This window comes from Somniosus microcephalus, chromosome 9 (genome assembly GCF_052327205.1).
Source record: "Somniosus microcephalus isolate GS21.2 chromosome 9, FLI_Smic_1.0, whole genome shotgun sequence".
Lineage (NCBI taxonomy): Eukaryota > Metazoa > Chordata > Chondrichthyes > Squaliformes > Somniosidae > Somniosus > Somniosus microcephalus.
Window position 1 is genome coordinate 237,711,259 of NC_140995.1, and position 27,354 is coordinate 237,738,612.

The 27,354-nt window shown below is 46.8% G+C and overlaps 1 protein-coding gene across 1 annotated transcript in view; it reads right to left on the bottom strand.

Annotated features, from left to right (window-relative positions):
• The window catches only part of LOC147113152 (dynein axonemal heavy chain 8-like), a 1,456,516-nt gene that overhangs the window by 310,869 nt on the left and 1,118,293 nt on the right, over positions 1-27,354 (bottom strand). Inside the window, exon 48 of the mRNA XM_085998053.1 lies at positions 12,344-12,526. Coding sequence (XP_085854179.1) covers positions 12,344-12,526 — 183 coding nt within the window. The remainder of the gene's footprint in view (positions 1-12,343; positions 12,527-27,354) is intronic.

Here is a 27,354-nt window from a genome sequence, read left to right on the forward strand (position 1 = left end):
TTAGTTTATGGTCATCACCGTCAGTGTAAAATTTCAACAACTTGTCTTTCTGTTTCTTTAAGTCATATACGGTGGTACTTCCCACACCATATTCTTCAGTAAGATGTCGCACAGACACACCACGATCAAGCTTCTGCAATAACTCCACTTTCCGCGATATTGATAATGAGCGATGCTTCCTTCTCTGCTTCTCACTGTTACCCATTGGGGTATCTGCAGCTCTTTTTAGCATTTTCACAAATTGTTAAAAGCCAGCAAATATCTAAGAGAGCAGCAAATATCTAAGAGAGCTGCAAATATCTAAGAGAGCTGCAAATATCTAAGAGAGCAGCAAATATCTAAGAGAGCAGCAAATATCTAAGAGAGCAGCAAATAGCAGCAAATATCTAAGAGAGCAGCAAATATCACACAGAGCAGCATAACACCTGCGTGGGTCAAGCATCGGCAGCGTCGGGTCATGCTTTGCGCCACTTTCGGCTTTCAGAGGTTTTCTGGTTTCGGATGTGCGGATAAAGGATGGTACACTATCTCTTATCCGAAATGGGGTGGGGGTCGGCGGGGGTGGGGTACGGCGGGGGGGGTCGGTGGGGGTCGTGGGTCGTGGGGGTCGGGTTCGGCCGGGGGGTCGGGGGTGGGGGTCGGCGGGGGTCGTGGTCGTGTGCATTTCGGTTTTCAGAAGTCATGCTTTGCTCCACTTTCGGCTTTCAGAGGTTTTCTGGTTTCGGATGTGCGGATAAAGGCTGGTACACTTACGCTGAGCGATTTCGGTTTTCAGAAGTGCGGAAAAATGCTACACTATCCCTTATCCGGCTAGGCCTGTAAGTCGTGCGCCACTCTGGTCATGTCGTGCGCACGACTTACGCTGACCGAAAAAACCTTCGGTTTTTAGAGGGTTTCGGTTTTCGGAAGTCCGGATAAAGGGTAGTCTACCTGTACTGTTCTCTGCAGCCTAGAGCGTGAGTCCCAACGGCTGTGTTGCCTGCCCGGTGCCAGGGTTAAGGAAATCTCCTCGGGGCTGGAGAGGAACTTGGAGTGGGAGGGGAAAGATCCAGTTGTCGTGGTCCATGTAGGAACTAACGACATAGGTAGAACTAAGAAAGAGGTTCTGCTGAGTGAGTTTGAGGAGCTAGGATCCAAATTAAAAAGCAGAACCACAAAGCTAATAATCTCTGGATTACTACCTGAGCCATGAGCAAATTGGTATAGGGTAAATAAGATCAGAGAGTTGAATGCGTGGCACAAAGATTGGCGTGGGAGAAATGAGTTTCGATTCATGGGGCACTGGCACCAGTACTGGGGAAAGAGGGAGCTGTTCCGTTGGAATGGGCTTCACTTGAACCAGGCTGGGACCAGTGTCCTGGCGAATTGAATAACTAGGGCGGTAGATAGGGCTTTAAACCAAATAGTGGGGGTGAGGGTTCAGGTGAAGGGGAATTTAGAAAGTCAAAGAGTAAAGAAATGGTAATAGTGCAGGGTAGCAATAGGGGTAATGAGAACCAGAGTGTGACAGGAAGAGACAGAACATACAAACTTAAGAGTGCATTAGCAAATAGAGTCAGAGTAGAGAAAAATGGTAAAAAGACAAAATTAAAGGCTCTTTATCTGAATGCACACAGCATTCGTAGCAAGATAGATGAGTTGACGGCACAAATAGAAATAAATGGGTAAGATCTGATTGCCATTACAGAGACGTGGTTGCAAGGTGACCAAGGCTGGGAACTGAATATTCAGGGGTATTTGACATTTTGGAAGGATAGACAGAAAGGAAAAGGAGGTGGGGTAGCCCTGTTAATAAAGGATGAGATCAGTGCAGTGGTGAGAAATGATATTGACTCAGAAGATCAAGATGTAGAATCAGTTTGGGTGGAGATACGAAATAATATGGGACAGAAGTCACTGGTGGGAGTAGTCTATAGACCTCCCTAACAGTAGCTACACTGTAGGACAGAGTATAAATCAAGAAACAATGGGGGCTTGTAAGAAAGGTACTGCAATAATCATGGGTGATTTTAATCTTCATATAGATTGGACAAATCAAATTGGCAAGGGTAGCCTTGAGGACGAATTCATAGAATGTATTCGGATGGTTTCTTAGAACAATACGTTGAGGAACCAACCAGGGATCAGGCTATTTTAGATCTAGTAATGTGTAATGAGACAGGATTAATTAATAATCTCATTGTAAAGTATCCTCTAGGGAAGAGTGGTCATAGCATGTTAGAATTTCAAATTCAGTTTGAGGGTGAGAAACTTGTGTCTGAAACTAATGTCCTAAACTTAAATAAAGGCAATTACAAAGGTATGAAGACAGAGTTGGCTAAAGTGGACTGGGAAAAGAGATTAAAGGGTAAGATGGTAGATAAGCAGTGGCAGACATTTAAGGAGATATTTCATAACTCTCAGCAAAGGTTTATTCCAGTCAGCAAGAAAGACTGTATGAGAAGGATGAACCATCCGTGGCTAACTAAAGAAGTTAAGGATGGTATCAAATTGAAGGAAAAGACATACAATGTTGCAAAGATTAGTGGTAGGCTAGTGGATTGGGAACTTTTTAGAAACCAGCAAAGGATGACTAAAAAAATAATAAAGAGGGAGAAGATAGATTATGAGATTAAACTAGCTAAAAATATAAAAACAGACAATAAGAGCTTCTACAGGTATATAAAAAGGAAGAGAGTAGCTAAAGTAAACGTTGGTCCCTCAGAGGATGAGACTGGGGAATTAATAATGGGAAACAGGGAAATGGCAGAGACTTTGAACAAATATTTTGTATCAGTCTTCACGGTAGAAGACACGAAAAGCATTCCAATAATAATTGATAATCAAGGGGCTATAGGTTGGGAGGAACTTAAAACAATCACTATCACTCGAGAAAAAGTACTAGGCAAACTAATGGGACTAAAGGCTGACAAGTCCCCTGAATCTGATGGCCTGTATCCTAGGGTTTTAAAAGAAATGGCTGCAGAGATAGTGGATGCATTGGTTGTAATCTACCAAAATTCTCTGGATTCTGGAGAGGTCCCAGTGGATTGGAAAACCGCAAATGTAACTCCCCTATTTAAGAAAGGAGGGAGACAGAAAGCAGGAAACTATAGACCAGTTAGCCTAACATCTGTCATTGGGAAAATGCTGGAATCCATTATTAAGGAAGTAACAGCAGGACATTCAGAAAATCATAATACAATCAAGCAGAGTCAACATGGTTTTATGAAAGGGAAATCGTGTTTGACGAATTTACTAGAGTTCTTTGAGGATGTAATGAGCAGGGTGGATAAAGGGGAACCAGAAGATGTAGTGTATTTGGATTTCCAGAAGGCATTTGATAAGGTGCCGCATAAAAGGTTACTGCACAAGATAAGAGCTCACGGTGTTAGGAGTAATATATTAGACTGGATAGAGGATTGGCTAACTGACAGAAAACAGAGAGTCAGAATAAATGGGTCATTTTCAGGTTGGCAAACTGTAACTAGTGGGTTGCCACAGGGATCAGTGCTGGGGCCTCAACTATTTACAATCTATATTAATGACTTGGATGAAGGGACTGTGTGTGCTGTAGCCAAATTTGCTGACGATACAGAGATAGGTGGGAAAGCAAGTTGTGAGGAGGACACAAAGAGTCTGCAAAGAGATGTAGATAGGTTAAGTGAGTGGGCAAACATTTGTGAGGTTATCCACTTTGGTAGGAAGACTAAAAAAGCAAAATATTATTTAAATGGAGAGAGACTACAGAATGCTGCGGTATAGAGGGATCTGGGTGTCCTTGTACAAGTGATTAGGAAGACAAATAAAATATTGGCCGTTATTGCAAGGGGATAGAGTATAAAAGTAGGGAAGTCTTGCTACAACTGTACAGGGCGTTGGTGAGACCACACCTGGAGTACTGTGTACAGTTTTGGTCTCCTTATTTAAGAAAGGATATACTTGCATTGGAGGCAGTTCAGAGAAGGTTCACAAGGTTGATTCCTGAGTTGAAGGGGTTGTCTTATGAGGAAAGGTTGAGCAGGTTGAGCCTATACTCATTGGAGTTTAGAATAATGAGAGGTGATCTTATTGAAACATATAAGATTCTGAGGGGGCTTGACAGGGTAGATGCAGGGAGGATGTTTCCCCTCGTGGGGGTATCTAGAACTAGGGGGCATAGTTTCAGAATAAGGGGTCGCCCATTTAAAACGGAGATGAGGAGGAATGTCTTCTCTCAGAGAGTCGTGAATCTTTGGAATTCTCTACCCCAGAGAGCTGTGGAGGCTGGGTCATTGAATATATTCAAGGCGAAGATAGACAGATTTTTGAAAAACAGGGGAATCAAGGATTATAGGGAGTGGGCAGAAAAGTGGAGTTGGGGCCAAGATCAGATCAACCACGATCATATTGAATGGTAGAGCAGGCTCGAGGGGCCGAATGGCCTACTCCTGCTCCTATTTCTTATGTTCTTATGTTCTAATACAGAGAGGATTGCAGTATTAGGAAGAGTCAACACCTGATGAGGAAGAATTGGAGTAAAAAGCAGAAGAATTCTATTGCATTCAATCTATTGTTTTCAGGTCAGTCTTAATTCAAAAGTTCAGTGGTCACTATATCTAAATTGATCATACGTCCTCATTGAACAGGGAGAAGCTAAAAGTTAACGTTACTTTATGAAAGTAAATAAGCAAAAAATATAAAAACAGATAGTAAGAGTTTTTATAGTTATATAAAAAGAAAAAGGGTGGCTAAAGTAAATGTTGGTCCCTTAGAGGATGAGACCGGGAAATTAATGGTGGGAAATATGGAGATGGCAAAAACACTGAATGAATATTTTACATCAGTCTTTACAGTAGAAGACACTAAGGCCTAGAAATTCAGTATAGCCACTTTTGCGGAGCTAAAGTCGGGCGGCCGCTAAAGTTTGCGCCCGGCGCAAAGTCGCGCCCCCTTCGCCGATATTCAGTCGCATCGCCCCAAGAGGTTGCTGCTGCGCTAAAACAGGCGATGCACGACTATCTTTAGGCGCTAAGCCGGCGGTGCTGAACGATACCCCCGAGGCCGGGCGCAGCGCAGGTGCGGCGAGTTTTTGATTGACGGCAGACACTCTGGCGCCGGTCAGCTCTTAAAGGGGGAGGGTGGATTTGTTTGCCTGCCACGCCCTGCACACTGCAGCCCTCAACCTAGGCCTGACCACTTCAGCTTCACCTGTACAACGCCCAGGACTATGGAGAAGGCCAGGGAGAGAGTGCAGCGCTTCAGCGACGGTGACCTGAGGGTGCTGGTTGGCAGAGTGGAGCGCAGGCGCCATGTTTTGTACCCAGAAGGTGGCAAGAGGCCGCTGCCCAGCGCCTACCAGAAAGCCTGGAGGGAGGTGTCCAACAGGGTGTCTTCCAACAGCATGGTTGCCAGGACTGCTGTGCAATGCCGGAAGAAGTTCAACGACCTCACTCGGGTTGTCAGGGTGAGTACCCTTTCCAGTGTCCTCCTCATCCTTGCATGTGCACCTCACATTATGGGCAAAGGGACCTGAAAGCCCTAATGGCCAGCCCTCATCCAGCAGCTATGGGACTGGCATGAAAATCACTTGCACATTCAGCACTTTACACACTGTCCAAGCTATTCGACCATGGGAGCCAGTGCACACAAGATCAGGGCTACACACTGTCCAAGCTATTCGACCATGGGAGGCAGAGCAGACAAGATCAGGGCTACACACTGTCTAAGCTATTTGACCATGGGAGGCAGAGCAGACAAGATCAGGGCTTCACACTGTACTTAGAGGCCGTCCTTTCTCTTGCAGGCCAAGGTTGCGCACAACCGGCGCAACCAAACTGAGACCGGGGGAGGCCGTCCTGACATCAAAGAGCTCTCTGACCTCAACCAGCATGTGGAGCGCATTATGGGAGGCCGGCTGATTGGCCCCATCGCCACTGGAGATGCCGACCCTGTTCTGGGCACCAATGGTAAGGGCATGACCTTTTGGACCTCTCTCGTTCCACTTGCGCATCAGATCAGCATACTTTGCCACTGTCCGACCAATGCGGTGAATGGCACCACTCATGCCTCCCTCGCTGCCGCCCTGTCCTCACTCTAAAGCTACTCTTGTGCCTTCCTGCTTTCAGATGGTGATTCGCCAGGTGAGGAGGCGGGCCCTCAAGCTGCCACTGTCAGCCCTTCGGAAGACGAGGAGGAGGAAGAGGAAGCCGGCCCATCAGTGCCACCCTCAGCCGTGCCAGCCCATGCCGATGTAGGGGACACGTCTTCCCTGGAGGGGAGCCGGGGGGAAGGGTCGGAGGAGAGTGAAGCTCCGGGGCCCAGCGGCCTGCAGCAACGCGGGAGGGGTGGGGAAGCTCGGCGGACTTCTCCCCAGAGGGTGAGTGCGGCCTCCAGTCCTGCGACGGTCAGCGCAGAGGAGGTGCGCCTCCTAGAGGAAATGGCCGTCCAGGCTGAGCGCAGGCACACTGAGCTCATGGCTGCAGTGGCAAGGATGCCTGACTCCATAGAGTCACTGGCAAGGAGTGTGCAGGAATTCGGCTCAGCAGAGGCCAGGAGTCTGCAACAATTCAGTGCAACACAGGCCAGGAGTCTGGAACAATTCAATGCAGCACAGGCCAGGAGTGTGCAGGACATCAATGCAACACAGGCCACGAGTCTGCAGGACTTCACGGCAGCACAGTCGGCTTCTAGCCAAGTGCTCAGTCGTGCCGTCCATTCACTGGCTGGTGTATTGCGGACACAGACCAGGGCCACACGGGCACTAACAGCTGCCACCCTCGCTGGATCAGCCAGGCCTCGCCAGGGCACTCGCCGCGCAGCAGCAGCCCAGCAATCTGTCCTTCAGCTGGTTGCTGCGCATGCTGCAGTGCTGGCCCATGCGAGTGCCAATGTGTCAGGCGGCCAGCGAGCACCTGCGATCTGCCAGGTTGCCACCATTCCTGCAGCCGACACTGCCACTCCGCCATTGCAGCTGCCACGAGCTGCTGGACACACTGCTGCCGCCCAGCCAGAGTTGGAGCAGTCAGCAGCCGGCCCCTCCAAGGCCAGAGCTGGTGCAGGCCGACCCCCAAGGGCATCTGCCGCCTCGCCATCTGCCCCTCAGCAGCCTTCCCCCAGCCTTACTGCAGCCACTGGGCTCCCATTGAGGAGGAGCAGCAGGGCGGGCAGGGGCCAGGCAAGGATGCACAAGGCATCGCCCTCGCAGCGCAAAAAGTAGAGGTATGCACAAATGCCTGGTGCTTGTTGGAAGGCCGACACTTGTGCAGTTGTTTTGGTGTAAGGCCGAGACTGGTGTATATCTTTATTTTTGTAAGGCCGAGACTGGTGTCTTTCTTTATTTGTGTAAGGCCGAGACTGGTGTCTTTCTTTATTTTTGTAAGGCCGAGACTGGTAGTTTTGTGTTTTTGGAGGGGGCTTCTCCACATGAGCATGTAATGTGGGAAGGGCAGAGGTTTTCAATAAATTTCTGTTGTTAAATTGCAGTGTGCATGGTTTTTTGGTTAAGTCCTGGTTGGCCTGCTCGGCTGAGGGCTTGTGGAGTGGCTACATTCATCTGCTGACATTGGCACAAGCCAATCCCTGAGAGGGGGCCCAGAACCGACATTCAATAAGCCGGCGACGGGCGGCCCTTGCACTTTGTGCCTCCCTCCTGTGCTGGTCCTCCTCCTCCTCCTCCTGCTCCTCCTCCTCAGGTGGTCCTCCAATGTGTGGTGGCAGTGGCTGAGTCCTGCGGATAGCCAGGTTGTGCAGCATGCAACAAACGACGACGAAATGGGAGACTCGCTCCGGCGAATACTGCAGTGCTCCCCCGGAACGATCGAGACAGCGGAACCGTTGCTTCAGGACGCCGATTGTTTGTTCGATGATGTTCCTCGTCGCTTGATGGCTCTCGTTGTGTCGCTCTTCAGCAGGGGTGCTGGGCGCACGGAGCGGGGTCATGAGCCAGGTACACAAAGGATAGCCTTTGTCCCCGATAAGCCATCCTCGTGGGTGAGGCTGGGCCTGGAACATGTCTGCCACAGAAGTCTGTCGGAGGATGAAGGCATCGTGGCTGCTGCCTGGAAAGCGGGCATTGACAGCTAGGATGAGCTGCCTGTGGTCACACACCAGCTGTACGTTCAGCGAATGGTAGCCCTTCCGGTTGCGGTAATCCTCGGCATTCTCCAGAGGTGCCCGCAAAGCCACATGCGTACAGTCAATGGCGCCCTGCACCATGGGGAAGCCCGTGAATGCTGCAAAGCCCATTGCACGCTGTTGCTGCTTGTCAAGGGCCATGGAGAAGGAGATGAACTGACGTCTCCTTTTGAAAAGGGCATTGGTCACCTGGCGGATGCAGCAATGCACGGCGAACTGGGAGATGTTGGCAATGTCGCCAGTAGCGGATTGGAAGGAGCCGGTGGCATAAAAGTTGAGAGCCACCGTCACCGTCACTGCCACCGACAGAGACGTCCCGCTCCTCAGCTGTGGCTGCAGATCACCGGCAAGCAGCTGGCAGATCTCTGTGACCACGTCCCTTCTGAATCGCAGCCTCCGAACACACTGCTCCTCAGACATGTTGAGATAGGAGAACTGCTGGCGGTATACCCTGGGTGGGTAAGGCCTCCTTTGCCGATGCCTGTTGCCCCCTCTCCGTCTAGCCAGGGCTGCCAGTCTCTCATGGCGTCTCTGAGCCCTTTGGATGTAATTGAGAAAGCCAGCGTTTACACCCATTGCAGCCCCCATAATATGCTGGCAAACAATGAGATGTCAATGAAGGCAAAAACTTTTTGAAAGCTGTGGCCTGAAGCCAGAAGTACCTGTCCGAGTGTTGGGCCAAAGCAGAAAGCTATCTACCTTGGTCTCTCTCCAAAGATCCGTTTCGCAAGAAGGTGTGCTGCAAAATGGCAGCCTTTTATATTGCAGGATGAGTGCCCTTTAGTTTGCGCCCCCAGCGCCCCGCATCGGCTGAGCACCGTTCCACTTAACAGTCGCTAGGGGCGCCAGGCGCACAATGGGGCGGCGCGACTGAAGTTCTGGTTGGGGGCGCACAAAGGGCGTTGCACGAGGAAATGACATCATGATCTGCGCGCGCAGCTGAGCGCGCGCAAAGACTTTGCGCCGCCGCTAAATCTCTAGTGAAGTTGGGGCGAGGCGCAGTTCGCGCTTCGCCCGGGCGCAAGCCGCCTAGCGCCCGGAATCTACTCCTCCAAAGGCGCTAACGGCTGGCGCAACCAACTGAATTTCTAGGCCTAAGAATATCCCAACACTGGACAAACAGGGGGCTAAAGGGGGGGAGGAGCTAAACACGATCAAAATCACTAAGGAAGTGGTACTCGGTAAAATAATGGGACTCAAGGCAGATAAATCACCTGGACCTGATGGCTTACATCCTACGGTCTTGAGGGAAGTGGCGGTAGGGATTGTGGATGCATTGGTAATAATTTTCCAAAACTCCCTGGACTCGGCAAAGGTCCCGGCAGACTGGAAAACTGTTAATGTAACACCCTTATTTAAAAAGGGCAGTAGACAGAAGGCTGGAAACTATAGACCGGTTAGCCTAACATCTGTGGTAGGTAAAATTTTGGAGTCCATTATTAAGGAGACAGTAACAGGACATTTGGATAATCATAATTTAATAGGACAAAGTCAGCATGGTTTTATGAAGGGGAAGTCATGTTTGACAAATTTGCTGGAGTTCTTTGAGGAAGTAACGTATAGGGTGGATAAAGGGGAACCAGTGGACGTAGTGTATTTAGACTTCCAAAAGGCATTTGACAAGGTGCCACACAAAAGATTATTGCTTAAGATAAAAAATCACGGGATTGGGGGTAATATTCTGGCATGGATAGAGGATTGGCTATCTAACAGAAGGCAGAGAGTTGGGATGAATGGTTCATTCTCAGACTGGCAATCAGTAACTAGTGGTGTTCCGCAGGGGTCAGTGCTGGGTCCCCAACTCTTTACAATCTATATTAACGATTTGGAGGAGGGGACTGAGTGTAACATATCAAAGTTTGCAGATGATACTAAGATGGGAGGGAAAGTAGTGAGTGAGGAGGACATAAAAAACCTGCAAAAGGACATAGACAGGCTAAGTGAGTGGACAGAGATTTGGCAGATGGAATACAATACTGGAAAGTGTGAGGTTATGCACTTTGGCAGGAAAAATCGTAGAGCAAGTTATTATCTTAATGGCAAGAAACTGGAAAGTACTGAAGTACAAAAGGATCTGGGGGTCCTGGTGCACGAAACTCAAAAGGTTAGTATGCAGGTGCAGCAAGTGATTAAGAAGGCCAATGGGATGTTGGCTTTCATTGCTAGGGGGATAGAATATAAAAATAGGGAGGTATTGCTTCAGTTGTACAAGGTATTGGTGAGACCGCACCTGGAATACTGCATACAGTTTTGGTGTCCATACTAAAGAAAGGACATACTTGCTCTCGAGTCAGTACAAAGAAGGTTCACTCGGTTAATCCCAGGGATGAGGGGATGGACATATGAGGAGAGGTTGAGTAGATTGGGACTCTACTCATTGGAGTTCAGAAGAATGAGAGGCGATCTTATTGAAACATATAAGATTGTGAAGGGGTTGGATCAGGTGGATGCGGGGAAGATGTTCCCGATGATGGGTGAAACTAGAACTAGGGGGCATAGTCTTAGAATAAGGGGCTGCTCTTTCAAAACTGAGATGAGGAGGAACTACTTCACTCAGAGGGTGGTAGGTCCATGGAATATGCTGCCCCAAAAAGCTGTAGAAGCTACATCATTACATAAATTTAAAACAAAAATAGACAGTTTCCTAGAAGTAAAGGGAATTAAGGGTTATGGGGAGCGGGCAGGAATTTGGACATGAGTCTAGGTTCGGATCGGTCATGGCCCTGTGGGTAGTGGAGCGGGCCCAGGGGCCGTGTAGCCTGATCCTGCTCCTATTTCGTGTGTCTAATTCTGTTAGATTCAGGAGATGGTTCTGTGATAGTGGATTGGCGGTTAGGATCAGATCAGCCATGATCTTATTGAATGGCGGAGCAGGCTCGAGGGGCCGATTGGCCTACTCCTGCTCCTATTTCTTATGTTCTTATGTTCTTACTACAATATAAAAAGGAATCAATAGCATTATAACATGAGCACACTGCAAGGCAGTCTGATTAACCCTTTCCTTACAATACCAAACTTGGAACTGTAATGTAGAATCATAGATTCATAGAATAGTACAGCACAGAAAGAGGCCATTCGGCCCACTGAGCCTGCGTCAGCTCCTTCGATGAGCAATCCAGTTAGTCCCTTTCCCCATATCCCTGCCATTTTTTCTCCTTCAAGTTTTTATCCAATTCCCTTTTGACAGCTACTATTGGCTGTGTCTGCACCACCCTATCAGGCAGCGCATTCCAAACCCTAACCACTCGTTGCGTAAAAGAGTTTTTCCTCATGTTGCCTCTGGTGCTTTTGCCAATCACCTTAAATCTGTGCCCTCTGATTATCGACCCTTCCGCCATTGGAAACAGTTTCAGTTCAGTGAAAAGAAACAAAGACTTGCATTTATATAGTGCCTTTCACAACCTCAGGACGTCCCAAAGCGCTTTACAGCCAATGATGTATGTTTGAAGTGTAGTCACTTTTGTAATGTAGGAAATGCAGCAGCCAATTTGCACACAGCAAGCTCCCACAAACAGTAATGGGATAATGACCAGATCATCTGTTTTTAGTGATGTTGATTGATGGATAAATATTGGCCAGAACACTGGGGATAACACCCCTGCTCTTCTTCAAAATAGTGTCCCGGCATCTTTTACATCCACCTGAGAGAGCTGCCGGGGCCTCAGTTTCACATTTCATCTGAAAGACTGCACCTCCAACAGTGCAGCACTCCCTCAGTACTGCACTGGAGTGTCAGCCTAGGTTCTTGTGCTCAATTCTTTGGAGTTGGATTTAGAACCCACAACCTTCTGACTCAGAGGCAACTGAGCCACAGCTGAACAACAACAGCTACTGGCATTTTGTTATAGCGCCTTTATGTAGTAAAACATCCCAAGGTGCTTCATAGGAGCGCTATCAGATAAGATTTGGACAGTGAAGTAACCTGTCTGAAGAAATAGCTACATTGCAATTCTATATTTTAATCATTATTAATAATAGTAATACTAATATAGTGGACTGCTGTGAAATATTGTATTATAATTAAGTCTCTTCCTTGACGATTGCCATGTTAACATACGACTGATTTAAAAAAAGTTGATTTAGAAGAACAGTTTATCAGGAACAACTGCCTTTATTCAGAATGTTGCAAACAGCACTGGCAACTCAAAAGTATAAAGCTCAAAGTATTACACCAAACTCTACAACCCCAGACCACATCAGCCACCTGTGCACCCTGTGTACCCGTGGATCAGAGATGTCCTGACTTTACCTGTTTTTCAGTAAGGATCACGCGGCCAAGCAGTTGATTCTCAAGGCCTTTAATGGTTACAGTGAAGTCGATGATAGATGTCTTGGCACTAATTTCTGGGGTGTAGGCAGGGTTTGGAAGTTTTGTGGTAATGTAGAACATGAATCCAGTCATGACATCAGTTTCTTTGTCTCCCACTTTCACCTGCACAAAACAAACAATAAAAATATTTTTAACCTACACTTATACCACATTATTCTTTTTAGTCCCTCTCCTTTCATGGTGTAAGTTCCTTCTTTACCTGGGAGGTGTGCCTCTGGACAGTGAAATAGATAAAATATAAGAACATAAAAATTAGGAGCAGGAGTAGGTCATACGGCCCCTGGAGCTGGTGTTGAGGCCAAGATTGGATCAGCCATGATCTCGTTGAATGGCAGAGCCGGCTGGAGGGGCCGATTGGCCTACTCCTGCTCCTGTTTCTTATGTTCTTATTATGTTCTTATGTGGTACCTTATTGAATGACTTTTGGAAATCCAAATATACTACATCCATTGGTTCCCCTTTATCTACCCTGCTAATTACATGCTCAAAAATTGTAATACATTTGTTAAACATGATTTCCCTTTCATAAAACCATGTCGACTCTGTCTAATCATATTATGATTTTCTAAATGTCCTGTTACCACTCCCTTAATAATGGATTCCAGCATTTTCTAGACAACTGATGTCAGGTTAACTGTCCTGTAATTCCCTGTTTTTTCTTTCCCTTCTTTCCTGAATAGTGGGTTTACATTTTCTACCTTCCAATCCGCTGGGACCGTTTTAGAATCAAGGAATTTTGGAAGATCACAACCAATGCATCCACTATCTCTGCAGTTACCTCTTTTAGAACCCTAGGATGTAGGGCATCAGGTCCAGGGGATTTGTCGGCTTTTAGTTCCATTAGTTTCTCAATTACTTTTTCTCTACTGATCATAATTATTTTAAGTTCCTCACTCTCAATAGCCCCTTGGTTCCCCACTATTTTTTGGTTTGCTTTTTGTGTCTTTTACTGTGAAGACAGGCACAAAATATTTGTTTAAAGCCTCTGCCAAAGCATCACTTTCTTTCTCCACATGGGACATGCTGCTGCTGTAAAGCTCTCCATCTAGTAGGTCATCAGAGACCAGACAAAAGCCATTGCTCTTCTGCTGAATAGACTGAAACATTAATCAGTAACTTATTCATGGCTGGAACAGGGAGCAGCTCTCAACGTAATGTTATCACTATCAAATTTCAGTAGTCTGGTAATACAGCTTTCTGGACTAACTGCTGGGAATTTCCTGGGGGTTCTCCAGGTCAACTGCCGTATCATGAGCAGATGATCAGTGGAAACCCCATTTACGCGCTTTATCCGGGGCTTCTGCCGATCTTCTGCTGAAGTCCGACAGATGATCTGGAGGAATTCCTGGTAAACAGCTTTTTCCTTCAGCTGCACTTTCTTCCAAACTTGATGAAAGTCCTATCCAAGGCCTGCTGGATTGGCTAGGCCAAACCTCCTGCAGCAAAAACAAAGGCCAGAATATTCTGGGCTCCGCGCGGGTGCGATCGAAGGCGGGTCGCGTGTGAAATTTGACATAAGTTGGAGCGGGTTGGGAACCCGCTGTCATCCCGCCCCCATGCGCCTTTCCCTTGGGCGCGTTTGCCTGTGCGATAGCGACCCGCCCAGCAGAGGCAGGCGATCTAATTCAAATCATTATAAGCTTGTTGTCAAGACACTTAAGAGCCTTTATTCCCCTACTTTTCAAATTTCATAAGAACATAAGAACATAAGAAATAAGAGCAGGAGTAGGTCTTTTGGTCCCTCCGCCATTCAATAAGATCATGGCTGATCTGATCTTGGCCTCAACTCCACTTTTCTGCCCGCTCCCCATAACCCTTGACTCCCCTATAGTTCAAAAATCTGTCTATCTCCGCCTTGAATATATTCAATGGTCCAGCTTCCACAGCTCTCTGGGGTAGAGAATTCCAAAGATTCGCGACACTCTGAGAGAAAAAATTCCTCCTCATCTCCGTTTTAAATGGGCGACCCCTTATCTTGAAACTATGCCCCCTAGTTGTAGATTCCCCCATGAGGGGAAACATCCTCTCTGCATCTACCCTGTCAAGCCCACTCAGAATCTTATATATTTCAATCAGATCACCTTTCATTATTCTAAACTCCAATGCATGTAGGCCCAACCTGCTCAACCTTTCTTCATAAGACAACCCCCTCATCTCCGGAATCAACCTCGTGAACATTCTCTGAACTGCCTTCAATGCAAGTATATCCCTCCTTAAATAAGGAGACCAAAACTGTACGCAGTGCTCCAAGTGTGGTCTCACCAATGCCCTGTACAGTTGTAGCAAGACTTCCCTAATTTTATACTCCACCCCCTTTGCAATAAAGGCCAACATTCCATTTGTCTTCTTAATCACTTGCTGTACCTGCATGCTAGCTTTTTGTGATTCATGTACAAGGACTCCCAGATCCCTCTGTACTGCAGTATTTTGTAGTCTCTCTCCATTTATGTAATAATTTGCTTTTTTATTCTTCCTACCAAACTGGATAACCTCACATTTTCTCACATTATACTCCATCTGCCAAATTTTTGCCCACTCATTTAACCCATCTATATACCTTTGCAGATTCTTTGTGTCCTCCTCACAACTTGCTTTCCCACCTATCTTTGTATCATCAGCAAATTTGGCTACATTACAGTCCCTTCATCCAGGTCATTAATATAGATTGTAATTAGTTGAGGCCCCAGCACTGATCCCTGTGGCGACCCACTAGTTACAGTTTGCCAACCTGAAAATGACCCATTTATTCCGACTCTCTGTTTTCTGTCAGTTAGCCAATCCTCTATCCAGTCTAATATATTACTCCTAACACCGTGAACTCTTATCTTGTGCAGTAACCTTTTATGCGGCACCATATCGAATGCCTTCTGGAAATCCAAATACACGGCATCTACTGTTTCCCCTTTATCCACCCTGCTCGTTACATCCTCAAAGAACTTGTCAAACACGATTTCCCTTTCATAAAACCATGCTGACTCTGCTTGATTGTCTTATGATTTTCTAAATGTCCTGCTACTACTTCCTTAATAATGGATTTCAGCATTTTCCCAATGACAGATGTTAGGCGAACTGGTCAATAGTTTCCTGCTTCTTGAATAGGGGTGTTACATTTGCAGTTTTCCAATCTGCCAGGACCTCTCCAGAATCCAGGGAATTTTGGTAGATTACAACCAATGCATCCACTATCTCTGCAGCCACTTATTTTAAGACCCTAGGGTGCAGGCCATCAGGTCCAGGGGACTTGTCCACCTTTAATCCCATTAGTTTGCCTAGTACTTTTTCTCTAGTGATAGTGATTGTTTTAAGTTCCTCCCTCCCTATAGCCCCTTGATTATCTATTATTATTGGGATGCTTTTAGTGTCTTTTACCATGAAGACCGATACAAAATATTTGTTCAAAGTCTCTGCCATTTCCCTGTTTCCCATTATTAATTCCCCAGTCTCATCCTCTAAGGGAACAACATTTACTTTAGCTTCTCGCTTCCTTTTTATATACCTGTAGAAGTTCTTACTGTCCGTTTTTATATTTCTTGCTAGTTTACTCTCATAATCTATCTTCTCCCTCTTTATTCTTTTTTTAGTCGTCCTTTGCTGGTTTCTAAAAATTTCCCAATCCTCTGGCCTGCCACTAATCTTCACAATATTGTATGGCTTTGTTTTCAATTTGATACCATCCTTAACTTCCTTAGTTAGCCACGAATGGTTCATCCTTCTCTTAGAGTCTTTCTTTCCCACTGGAATATATCTTTGTTGCGAGTTATGAAATATCTCCTTAAATATTTGCCACTGCTAATCTACCGTCTTACCCTTTAATCTATTTTCTCAGTCCACTTTAGCCAACTCTGTCTTCATACCTTTGTAATTGCTTTTATTTAAATTCGGGTCACTAGTTTGAGACCCAAGTTTCTCACCCTCAAACTGAATTTGAAATTCTAACATGCTATGATCACTCTTCCCTAGAGGATACTTTACTATGAAATCATTAATTAATCCTATCCATTTACATAATAACAGATCTAAAATAGTTGGTTCCACAACGTATTGTTCTAAGAAAACATCCTGAATACACTCTATGAACTCGTCCTCAAATTACCTTTGCCAATTTGCTTTGTCCAATCTATATGAAGATTAAAATCGCCCATGATTATTGCAGTACCTTTCTGACAAGCCTCTGTTATTTCTTGATTTATACTCTGTCCTGCAATGTAGCGACTGTGAGCGGGCCTATAGATTGCTCCCACCAGTGACTTCTTTCCCTTATTATTCTTATCTCCACCCAAACTGATTCTACATCTTGATCTTCTGAGCCAATATCATTTCCCACTACTGCACTGATCTCATGCTTTATTAACAGAGCTACCCCACGCAGCATTCGGATAAAGAGCTTTTAATTTTGTCTTTATACCATTGTCCCCTACTCTGATTCTACTTTCTCGTGCACTCTTATATTTATACGCTCTGTCCCTTCCAGTCACACTCTGGTTATCATTACCCCTTTCGCTACCCTGCACTATTGCCTTCTCCTTTCTCTTTGACTTTTTAAATTTCCCCTCACCAAAACCCTCCCCCCCACTATTTAGTTTAGAGCCCTATCTACCACCCTAGTTATTCGATTCGCCAGGACACTGGTCCCAGCATGGTTCAAGTGAAGCCTGTCCCAATGGAACAGCTCCCTCTTTCCCCAGTACTGGTGCCAGTGCCCCATGAATCGAAACCCATTTCACCCACACCAATCTTTGAGACACGCATTCATCTCTCTGATTTTATTTACCCTATGCCAAGGAGATGACAGAGGAGATGTCCTTAACCCTGGCAACACAGCCTTCAGGACTCATGTTCTCGGCTGCAGAGAACAGTATCTATCCCCGTAACTATACAGTCCCCTACCACTACTACATTTCTTGAATGGCCCCCTGTACCACGGTGCTGTGGTCAGTTTGCTCATCCTCCCTTCAGTCCTTGCTCTTGTCCACACAGGGAGCAAGAACCTCGTACCTGTTGGACAAGTGCAAGGGTTGAGGCTCTTCCAATGCTACCTTCTGGATCCCCATACCTGCCTCACTTGTAGTCACACCCTCCTATCCCTGCATAGCTATGGGTTTCATGCAGCTTGGGAACCACGTCTGTCAACCTGAGGTGGGAATTGAGTGGCCATTGCTCCAGCTGATTACTTGACAGCATCAAATGTAATATAAAAGCTCCTACCTTACAGTTGATCACTTTCCTCAGGCAGAAGCTGTTGCTGACTACATTGCCAGCACAGATTTAACTTTCTGCAGGCTGCAAGTGTTTCCAGCAACATCTCCATCCAGTGTCACCTCATTGGAAGAATCTCTCTCACCATTGACAGAATGCTTCTGTCAACTCTACTTGACCTGCCATCGATTCCATCACCATTGGTGCCGTTTATACTGTCTCAGCTTGGTCCTCAGAATTGGACCACGATGAGCCCCAACACCAGCAGCACCAGGCACACCAGCAGCACAAACAACACCACCAACCTTCTCCGCAATCAACTGATGCTGCGCAAGATAGAAGGGATCAGTAACTGAGCACATTGCTGCCTGAGAGGCCAGGGATGGCCCCATCATGTCCAGATTTACTTCACTTTACGCTGTACACACATATGGTTGCCACATGCTGTGCCAGTTTGGCACCACCCCACAGGAACACCATAAAAGATCCCTACAATAACCAAACCATTCCTTTTATACTGGCCACCATTGCTGGAGGTACCATTATGTCTCACCAGTCACTCCAACTCACTAAGCCACTTCCAAAGGTGCACACAAATGTGTCCAAGATGGCAAAGTGGTGAAAATAAAGGTTTTAATGGTTGACAATGCATTAACGGAATCTTGCCATTAACATCCAAGTGGCTACCCTTGTGAATCTACTTATGTGTCATCTTTCTCTTCCGCTTGTTTCTATGAGGTGCTATCCCTGTGGCTTCAGCAGAGGTAGAGGCAGCCTGCTCACTTCCCTGCTGCAACTGCTGAGACACTCTTGGCGGACGCTCTTTAGGTTTTGGAGCCTGTGATGGCCCCGCCAAAGTCTGCTCATCCTACAACTTTTCAGGGGCAGACTCGGCTGTAATGTATTTAAGGGGGGAACTATGTTTTACAGCTCGTGTATACTGCAGTACCGGCAGTGACCACACCTGTATATAACACTGAGTAGTAATCTGTACAGATCAGTTCCACTGTGAGCCACGTTGAGTAAACACCTGTTGTACCATTCTCCGCAGTCTGTGTCTTATTATACACGGACACAACATCGGCCATCGCGGTCAGAGGAGCCATCTGGGCCTCTGACTGAGGGGGTGGCAACGGGTGATAAGAGTAAGCACTTTGAGAGGAGCTCACACTTCCCTCTCCCCTCTCTCTGTCATCCCTTTCATGGGCCACCAACACTTCCCTGCTAGCCAGGAGTTGGCGAGCACCTTACTGCACATCAGAGGGGCCATGAGGACCCACATCTACAGTGATGTCCCTCCAAGACAGGAGGTCTATGAGTCTCTGCCATCTATGCTCCATAGTCATCTGTTCTCCATAGATAGCATGTGCTCATGTGAATGCTCCATAGATAGCCATCTATTCTCCACAGAGACCATGTGCTCCTGTGAGTGGTGCATTAGCTGCTCCGTGCAGGTGGCCATCCTTTCCATGGAACAGCCTACAGTCACCATCACCTGCGACATGATGGTGCTCATGTTGGAGATGGACTCCTCCATTCTGTGAACAATTGCAGACATCGCGCTCACAAAACCTGTCAGAGCCTCCTGCACTTCTTGCTGCACCTCCAGGATCGCCCTCTTTATCAATGGCCGTTGAGGCTCAGCGTCTGCAGCTGAGCAGCGCTCTGAGCATCCTGCACCCTCCAGCGAAGAGTCTCCACTGCTGTCCCTGTCTCCACCATCTGCTCTTGCTCACTTGTGACTTGTGACGGACCCGGTGACAACACTACCCTATCTCGCGTTGGACCCACTGAGGTGTGCGTCTCTGCGCTGGAGCTGGGTGCGCTCATGTATGATGCACCCTCGAGGCTGGAGGCTCCTCTGAGGAGTCATCTTCTTCTTCCTCCTGGACAGTGGCGGGGGGGAGGGCTGGGGTGGGCTCTAGATGGAAGAGATGAGTTAGATATGCCATATGAAGAATGGGTGCACATGCCATTATGCACATGATGACCATTCAGTGACTGCTGACATCAGTCCCCATATGAGTGACTCATGTATGCCATGCAGCTGTATGATATGTAATTCTGTTACCAGGTTGCTGAGATATGTCTCTATAGTTATATAAAAAGAAAAAGGGTGGCTAAAGTAAATGTTGGTCCCTTAGAGGATGAGACCGGGAAATTAATGGTGGGAAACATGGAGATGGCAAAAACACTGAACAATTATTTTGTATCAGTCTTTACAGTAGAGGACACTAAGAATATCCCAACACTGGACAAACAGGGGGCTCTAGGGGGCGGAGGAACTAAATACAATTAAAATCACTAAGGAAGTGGTACTTGGTAAAATAATGGGACTCAAGGCGGATAAATCCCCTGGACCTGATGGCTTGCATCCTAGGGTCTTGAGGGAAGTAGCGGTAGGGATTGTGGATGCATTGGTAATAATTTTCCAAAACTCACTGGACTCAGCAAAGGTCCCGGCAGATTGGAAAACTGCTAATGTAACACCCTTATTTAAAAAGGGTAGTAGGCAGAAGGCTGGAAACTATAGACCTGTTAGCCTAACATCAGTGGTTGGTAAAATGTTAGAGTCCATTATTAAGGAGACAGTAACGGGACATTTGGATAAACATAATTTAATAGGACAAACTCAGCATGGTTTCATGAAGGGGAAGTCATGTTTAACAAATTTGCTTGAGTTTTTTGAGGAAGTAACATACAGGGTGGATAAAGGGGAACCAGTGGACGTAGTGTATTTAGACTTCCAAAAGGCATTTGACAAGGTGCCACACAAAAGATTATTGCTCAAGATAAAAAATCACGGGATTGGGGGTAATATTCTGGCGTGGGTGGAGGATTGGCTCTCTAACAGAAAGCAGAGAGTTGGGATAAATGGTTCGTTCTCAGATTGGCAACCAGTAACTAGTGGTGTTCCGCAGGGGTCAGTGCTGGGTCCCCAACTCTTTACAATCTATATTAACGATTTGGAGGAGGGGACCGAGTGTAACATATCAAAGTTTGCAGATGATACAAAGATGGGACGGAAAGTAGTGAGTGAGGAGGACATAAAAAACCTGCAAAGGGACGTAGACAGGCTAAGTAAGTGGGCAGGGATTTGGCAGATGGAATACAATACTGGAAAGTGTGAGGTTATGCACTTTGGCAGGAAAAATCATAGAGCAAGTTATTATCTTAATGGCAAGAAACTGGAAAGTACTGTAGTACAAAGGGATCTGGGGGTCCTGGTGCACGAAACTCAAAAAGTTAGTATGCAGGTGCAGCAAGTGATTAAGAAGGCCAATGGAATGTTGGCTTTTATTGCTAGGGGGTTGGAATATAAAAACAGGGAGGTATTGCTGCAGTTGTACAAGGTATTGGTGAGGCCGCACCTGGAATACTGCATACAGTTTTGGTGTCCATACTTAAGAAAAGACATACTTGCTCTCGAGTCAGTACAAAGAAGGTTCACTCGGTTAATCCCGGGGATGAGGGGGCGGTCATATGAGGAGAGGTTGAGTAGATTGGGACTCTACTCATTGGAGTTCAGAAGAATGAGAGGCGATCTTATTGAAACATATAAGATTGTGAAGGGGCTTGATCGGGTGGATGCGGTGAGGATGTTCCCAATGATGGGTGAAACTAGAACTAGGGGGCATAATCTTAAAATAAGGGGCTGCTCATTCAAAACTGAGATGAGGAGAAACTTCTTCACTCAGAGGGTGGTAGGTTTGTGGAATTTGCTGCCCCAGAAAGCTGTGGAAGCTACATCATTAAATAAATTTAAAACAGAAATAGATAGTTTCCTAGAAGTAAAGGGAATTAAGGGTTACGGGGAGCGGGCAGGAAATTGGACATGAGTCTAGGTTCGGAATGGTCATGGCCCTGTGGGTAGTGGAGTGGGCCCAGGGGCCGTGTAGCCTTGTTCTGCTCCTACTGTGTTCTAATTCTGTTAGATTCAGGAGATGGTTTTATTCCTGTTCCTGGCTGGGGTGGAGATCGCCTTTACAGAAGGTAAGTACTGTAGAAAATATAGGGACAGCGTGATCTCCTGGAAGAATTTCGATCGCCTAGATGGGTCAGAGAGGAATTTCCCAGATTTTTTTCTCCCAAATTGGCCATTGGGTCTTTATCTGGTTTTTCGCCTCTCCCGGGAGATCACATGGGTTCGGGTGGATGCAGAGTGATAGAAGATTTGAGGTTAGGATCAGATCAGCCATGATCTTATTGAATGGTGGAGCAGGCTCGAGGGGCCGATTGGCCTACTCCTGCTCCTATTTCTTATGTTCTTATGTTCTTATGTCCCTCTCTCCATCTCCCACCTCCAGCTGCACGGCCACTCCCGAGACTTCCAACGCAGCATAGTATCATAGAATCATAGAATGGTTACATCATGGAAGAAGACCATTCCTCCCATTGAGCCCATGCCAGCTCTCTGCAAGAGCGCTTCAGCTAGTCCCACTCTCCCGCCCTTTCCCCATAGCCCTGCAAATTTAATTCCTTCAGGTACTTGTCCAATTCCCTTTTGAAAGCCGTGATTGAGTCTGCCTCCACTACCCTTTCAGGTAGTGCATTCCAGATCCTAACTACTCGCTGCGTAAAAAAGTTTTTTATGTTGCCTTTAATTCTTTGCCAATCACCTTGAATCTGTGTCCTCTGGTTCTCGACCCTTCCGCCAATGGAAACAGTTTCTCTCTATCTACTCTGTCCAGATCCCTCATGATTTTGAACACCTCTATCAAATCTCCTCTAAATCTTCTCTGCTCGAAGGAGAACAACCTCAGCTTCTCTAGTCTATCCACATAACTGAAGTCCCTCATCCCTGGAATCATTCTTGTAAATCTTTTCTGCACCCTCTCTAAGGCCTTCACATCCTTCCTAAAGTGCGGTGCCCAGAATTGGACAAAAATGCTCTAGTTGAGGCCGAACCAGTGTTTTATACAGGTTCATCATAATTTCCATGCTTTTGTACTCTATACTTCTATTCATGGATCCCAGGATCCCGTATGCTTTTTTACCGCTTTCTTAACCTGCCCTGCCACCTTCAATGATTTGTGCACATAATACCCCTAGGTCTCTCTGTTCATGCACCCCCTTTAGGATTGTACCCTTCAGTTTATATTGCCTCTCCTCATTCTTTCTACCAAAATGTATCACTTTGCATATTTCTGCGTTAAATTTCATTTGCCACGTGTCCGCCCATTTCACCAACTTGTCTATGTCCTCTTGAAGTCTATCATTATCCTCCTCACTGTTCACTATACTTCCAAGTTTTGTGTCATCTGCAAATTTTGAAATTGTGCCCTGTACTCCGACATCTAAGTCATTAATAGATATCAAGAAAAGCAGTGATCCTAGTACCGGCCCCTGGGGAACACCACCTTCCTCCAGTCCGAAAACAATCCTTCACCAGTACGCTCTGTTTCTTGTCACTTAGCCAATTTCATATCCATGCTGCCACTGTCCCTTTTATTCCATGGGCTTCAACTTTGTTGGCAAGCCTATTATGTGGCACTTTGTCAAACACCTTTTGGAAATCCACGTACACCATGTCAACCGCATTGCCCTCACCAACCCTCTCTGTTACCTCACCAAAAAACTCGATCAAGTTGGTTAAACACGATTTGCCTTTAACAAATCCGTGCTGGCGTTGCTTAATTAATCCACTCTTGTCCAAGTGACTGTTAATTTTGTCCCTGATTATTGTTTCTAAAGCCTTCCCCACTACCGAGGTTAAACTGACTGGCCTGTAGTTGCTGGGTTTTTCTTTACACCCTTTTTGGAACAAGGGTGTAACATTTGCAATTCACCAGTCCTCTGGCACCACCCTCATTTCTAAGGAGGATTGGAAGATTATGGCCAGTACCTCCGCGATTTCTTCCTTTATTTCCCTCAGCATCCCAGGATGCTGCAATGCTCCTAGGCTATTCTGAGAGTAGCAAATGATGGAGGCCCAGTTCTCACCCTCTCCCTCTTATTGTGCACTCTCTTCTCTTGCAATGAGGGAAGAAAGAGAAGATTGAGTGAGAGTGATGGAATGAGTGTAAGGAATTAATGGGTTACATCTTTAGAGGGAGACTATGATGGATTGGGGTGGCAATGACAAGTGGGCTCCTTGCGTGTTGTTAGTTGTTATGAATGCATGAGGATGAGGGTGAGTGTGAGGGGTGGCTAGTAAGATGGGGATGTGATAATGTAGATCGAGCGAGAGGGATGAGGGTGAGTGTGAGGGGTGGCTAGTAAGATGGGGATGTGATAATGTAGATAGAATGAGAGGGATGGGTGGAGGTACAAGGTGTGTTGGTGTGAGTAAGGATGTGCAGGAGTAGGGTTGGGAAGGCAGAGTGATAGGGATGTGATGAGAGGCACAGCAGGATGAAGTTGAATGTGGCATTGTACTTATTTTCAAGTCTAATAAAATCATTTAAACGTTTGCGGCACTGCACCTAGGTCCTCTTGACCACATCTCTGCAGCTGACCTCCTCTGCAATTTGGAGCCAGGCTCTTTTTTTCTCCTGGGGATGTCTCTTCCGCCCACTGGAAGGGAAGAGGCCCTCTCTGCGTGCTCTGACACCCTCTACAAGGATATGGAAGGAATCATTGGAGAACCAGGGTGCAGCCCTCTGCCTCTGTGCAGCCATCTCTCCAACTGTTTGGAGCAATGAAAACCTCCAGTGTGCTGCCTGCACACTCCTAGATGAACCTTCAAATGCAATGTGGCCATGGCTCCTTCAAATATACCGGCTGAAAATGCATCATGGATTACGTCATCAGACCCGCACCATTTAATTGGATCGGGTAACGTGCAGGACATGCTTAATAGGCCCAATTATCGTAAAGTCGTTATCTGCTGTGGGATGGAAGCCGACCGCCCGCACCTGACCCGCCCAGGTACAGAAAATTCCAGCCAAAGTCAATGATTAGCCCCCTGCATTATTAGAGATGGAAAGGAGGTCTGTCCAAGATCTGAATAGGCTCAAGGGCATTGGTCTATTTACATTAGAGCAGTGTAGACTTAGGGGTGACCTGATACAGGTCTATAAAATAATTCAAGGGCTGGATAGCTTAATCCAGTGTAACAGATTGGGAGGGAATCAGGGGACAGAAGTTTAAACTATTTAAGAGTAAGACTAGACTGCCTGTTAGGCAGCTCTTCTTTCCCAGAGATTAGTGAACCTCTGGAATACATTGCCAGCTGGTGTAATGGGTGCTGACCCTCTGCATGCCTTCAAGAGGGAGTCGGACTGGTTCTTGACTGGGGCAGAGGTCGCAACATATAGAAGATAAGTGTCTTCATTTTTTTAAATTCGTTCCTGGGATGTGGGCGTCGCTGGCAAGGTCAGCATTTATTGCCCATCCCTAATTGCCCTTGAGAAGGTGGTGGTGAGCCACCTTCTTGAACCGCTGCAGTCCGTGTGGTTAGGGCAAGTGTTCCAGGCTTTTGACCCAGAAATGATGAAGGAACGGCGACATGTTTCCAAGTCAGGATGGTGTGTAACTTGGAGAGGAGCTTGTAGGCGATGGTATTCTCTGTTGCCATTGTCCTTCTAGGTGGAAGAGATTGCGGGTTTGGGAGGTGCTGCCGAAGAAGCCGTGGCAAGTTTCTGCAGCCATGTTGCGCCGGTGGTGGAGTGTAATCAAGCGGGTTGCTTTGTCCTGGATAGTGTCGAGCTTCTTGCGTGTTGTTGGAACTGCACTCATCCAGTCAAGTGGAGATTATTCCATCACACTCCTGAGTTGTGCCTTGTAGATGGTGGAAAGGCTTTGGGGAGTCAGGAGGTGAGATACTCGCCGCAGAATGCCCAGCCTCTCACCTGCTCTTGTGGCCACACTATTTATGTGGCTGGTCCAGTTAAGTTTCTACTCAATGGTGACCCCCCAGGATGTTGATGGTGGGGGATTCGGCGATGGTAATCCAGTTGAATGTCAAGGGTCAGTGGTTAGACTCTCTATTGTTGGAGATAGTCATTGCCTGGCATTTGTGTGGTGCGAATGTTACTTGCCACTTATCAGCACAAGCTTGAATGTTGTCCAGGTCTTGCTGCATGCGGGCATGGACTGCTTCATTATCTGAGGAGTTGCAAATGGAACTGAACACTGTGCAATCATCTGTGAACATCCTCACTTTTGACCTTGTGATGGAGGGAAGGTCATTGATGAAGCAGCTGAAGATGGTTGGGCCTAGGACACCGCCCTGATGAGCTCCTGCAGCAATGTCCTGGGGCTGAGATGATTGACCTTCAACAACCACAACCATCTTCCTTTGTGCTAGGCATGACTCCAGCCACTGGAGTGTTTTCCCCCTGATTCCCATTGACATCAATTTTACTAGGGCTCCATGATGCCACACTCTGTCAAATGCTGACTTGATGTCAAGGGCAGTCACTCTCACCTCACCTCTGGAATTCAGCTCTTTTGTCCATGTTTGGACCAAGGCTGTAATGAGGTCTGGAACTACATGGTCCTGGTGGAACCCAAACTGGGCATCAGTGAGCAGGTTATTGGTAAGTGCTGCTTGATAGCACTGTTGATGACACCTTCCGTCACTTTGCTGAAGATTGAGAGTAGACTGATGGGGCGGTAATTGTCCGGATTGGATTTGTCCTGCTTTTTGTGGACAGGACATACCTGGGCTATTTTCCACATTGTTGGGTAGATGCCAGTGTTGTTGCTGTACTGGAACAGCTTGGCTAGAGGCGCAGCTAGTTCTGGAGCACAAGTCTTCAGCACTACAGCCGAGATGTTGTCAGGGCCCATAGCCTTTGCTGTATCCAGTGCGCTCAGCCGTTTCTTGGTATCACGTGGAGTGAATCAAATTGGCTGAAGACTGGCTTCTGTGATGGTGGGGACTTCAGGAGGAGGCCGATATGAATCGGCCACTTGGCACTTCTTGCTGAAGATGGTTGCAAATGCTTCAGCCTTATCTTTTGCACTCGCGTGCTGGGCTCCGCCATCATTGAGGATGGGTATGTTCATGGAGCCTCCTCCTCCCATTAGTTGTTTAATTGTCCACCACCATTTGCAACTGGATGTGGCAGGACTGCTGAGCATTGATCTGATCCGTTGATTGTGGGATCACTTAGCCCTGTCTATAGCATGCTGCTTTCGCTGTTTAGTATGCGTGTAGTCCTGTGTTGTAGCTTCCCCAGGTTGGCATCTCATTTCTAGGTACGCATAGTGCCACTCCTGGCATGTTCTTCTGCACTCCTCATTGAACCAGGGTTGGTCCCCTGGCTTGATGGTAATGTTAGAGTGAGGGATACACCGGGCCATGAGGTTACAGATTGTGGTGGAATACAATTCTGCTGCTGATGATGGCCCACAGTGCCTCATTCATGCCCAGTTTTGCACTGCTAGATCTGGTTCTGAATCTATCCCATTTAGCATGGTGGTAGCGCCACACAACATGATGGAGGGTGTCCTCAGTATGAAGACGAATCTTCATCTCCACAAGGACTGTGCAGTGGTCACTACTGTCAATGCTGTCATGGACAGATGCATCTGCGACAGGTAGATTGGTGAGGACGAGGTCAAGTAGGTTTTTTCCTCATGTTGGTTCTCTCACCACCTGTCATAGGCCCAGACTGGCAGCTATGTCCTTCAGGACTTGGCCAGCTCAGTCAGTAGTGGTGCTACCGAACCACTCTTGGTGATGGACATTGAAGTCTCCCCACCCAGAGTACAATTCTGTACCCTTGCTATCCTCAGTGCTTTTTCCAAGTGGTGTTTGACATGGATTACTGATTCATCAGCTG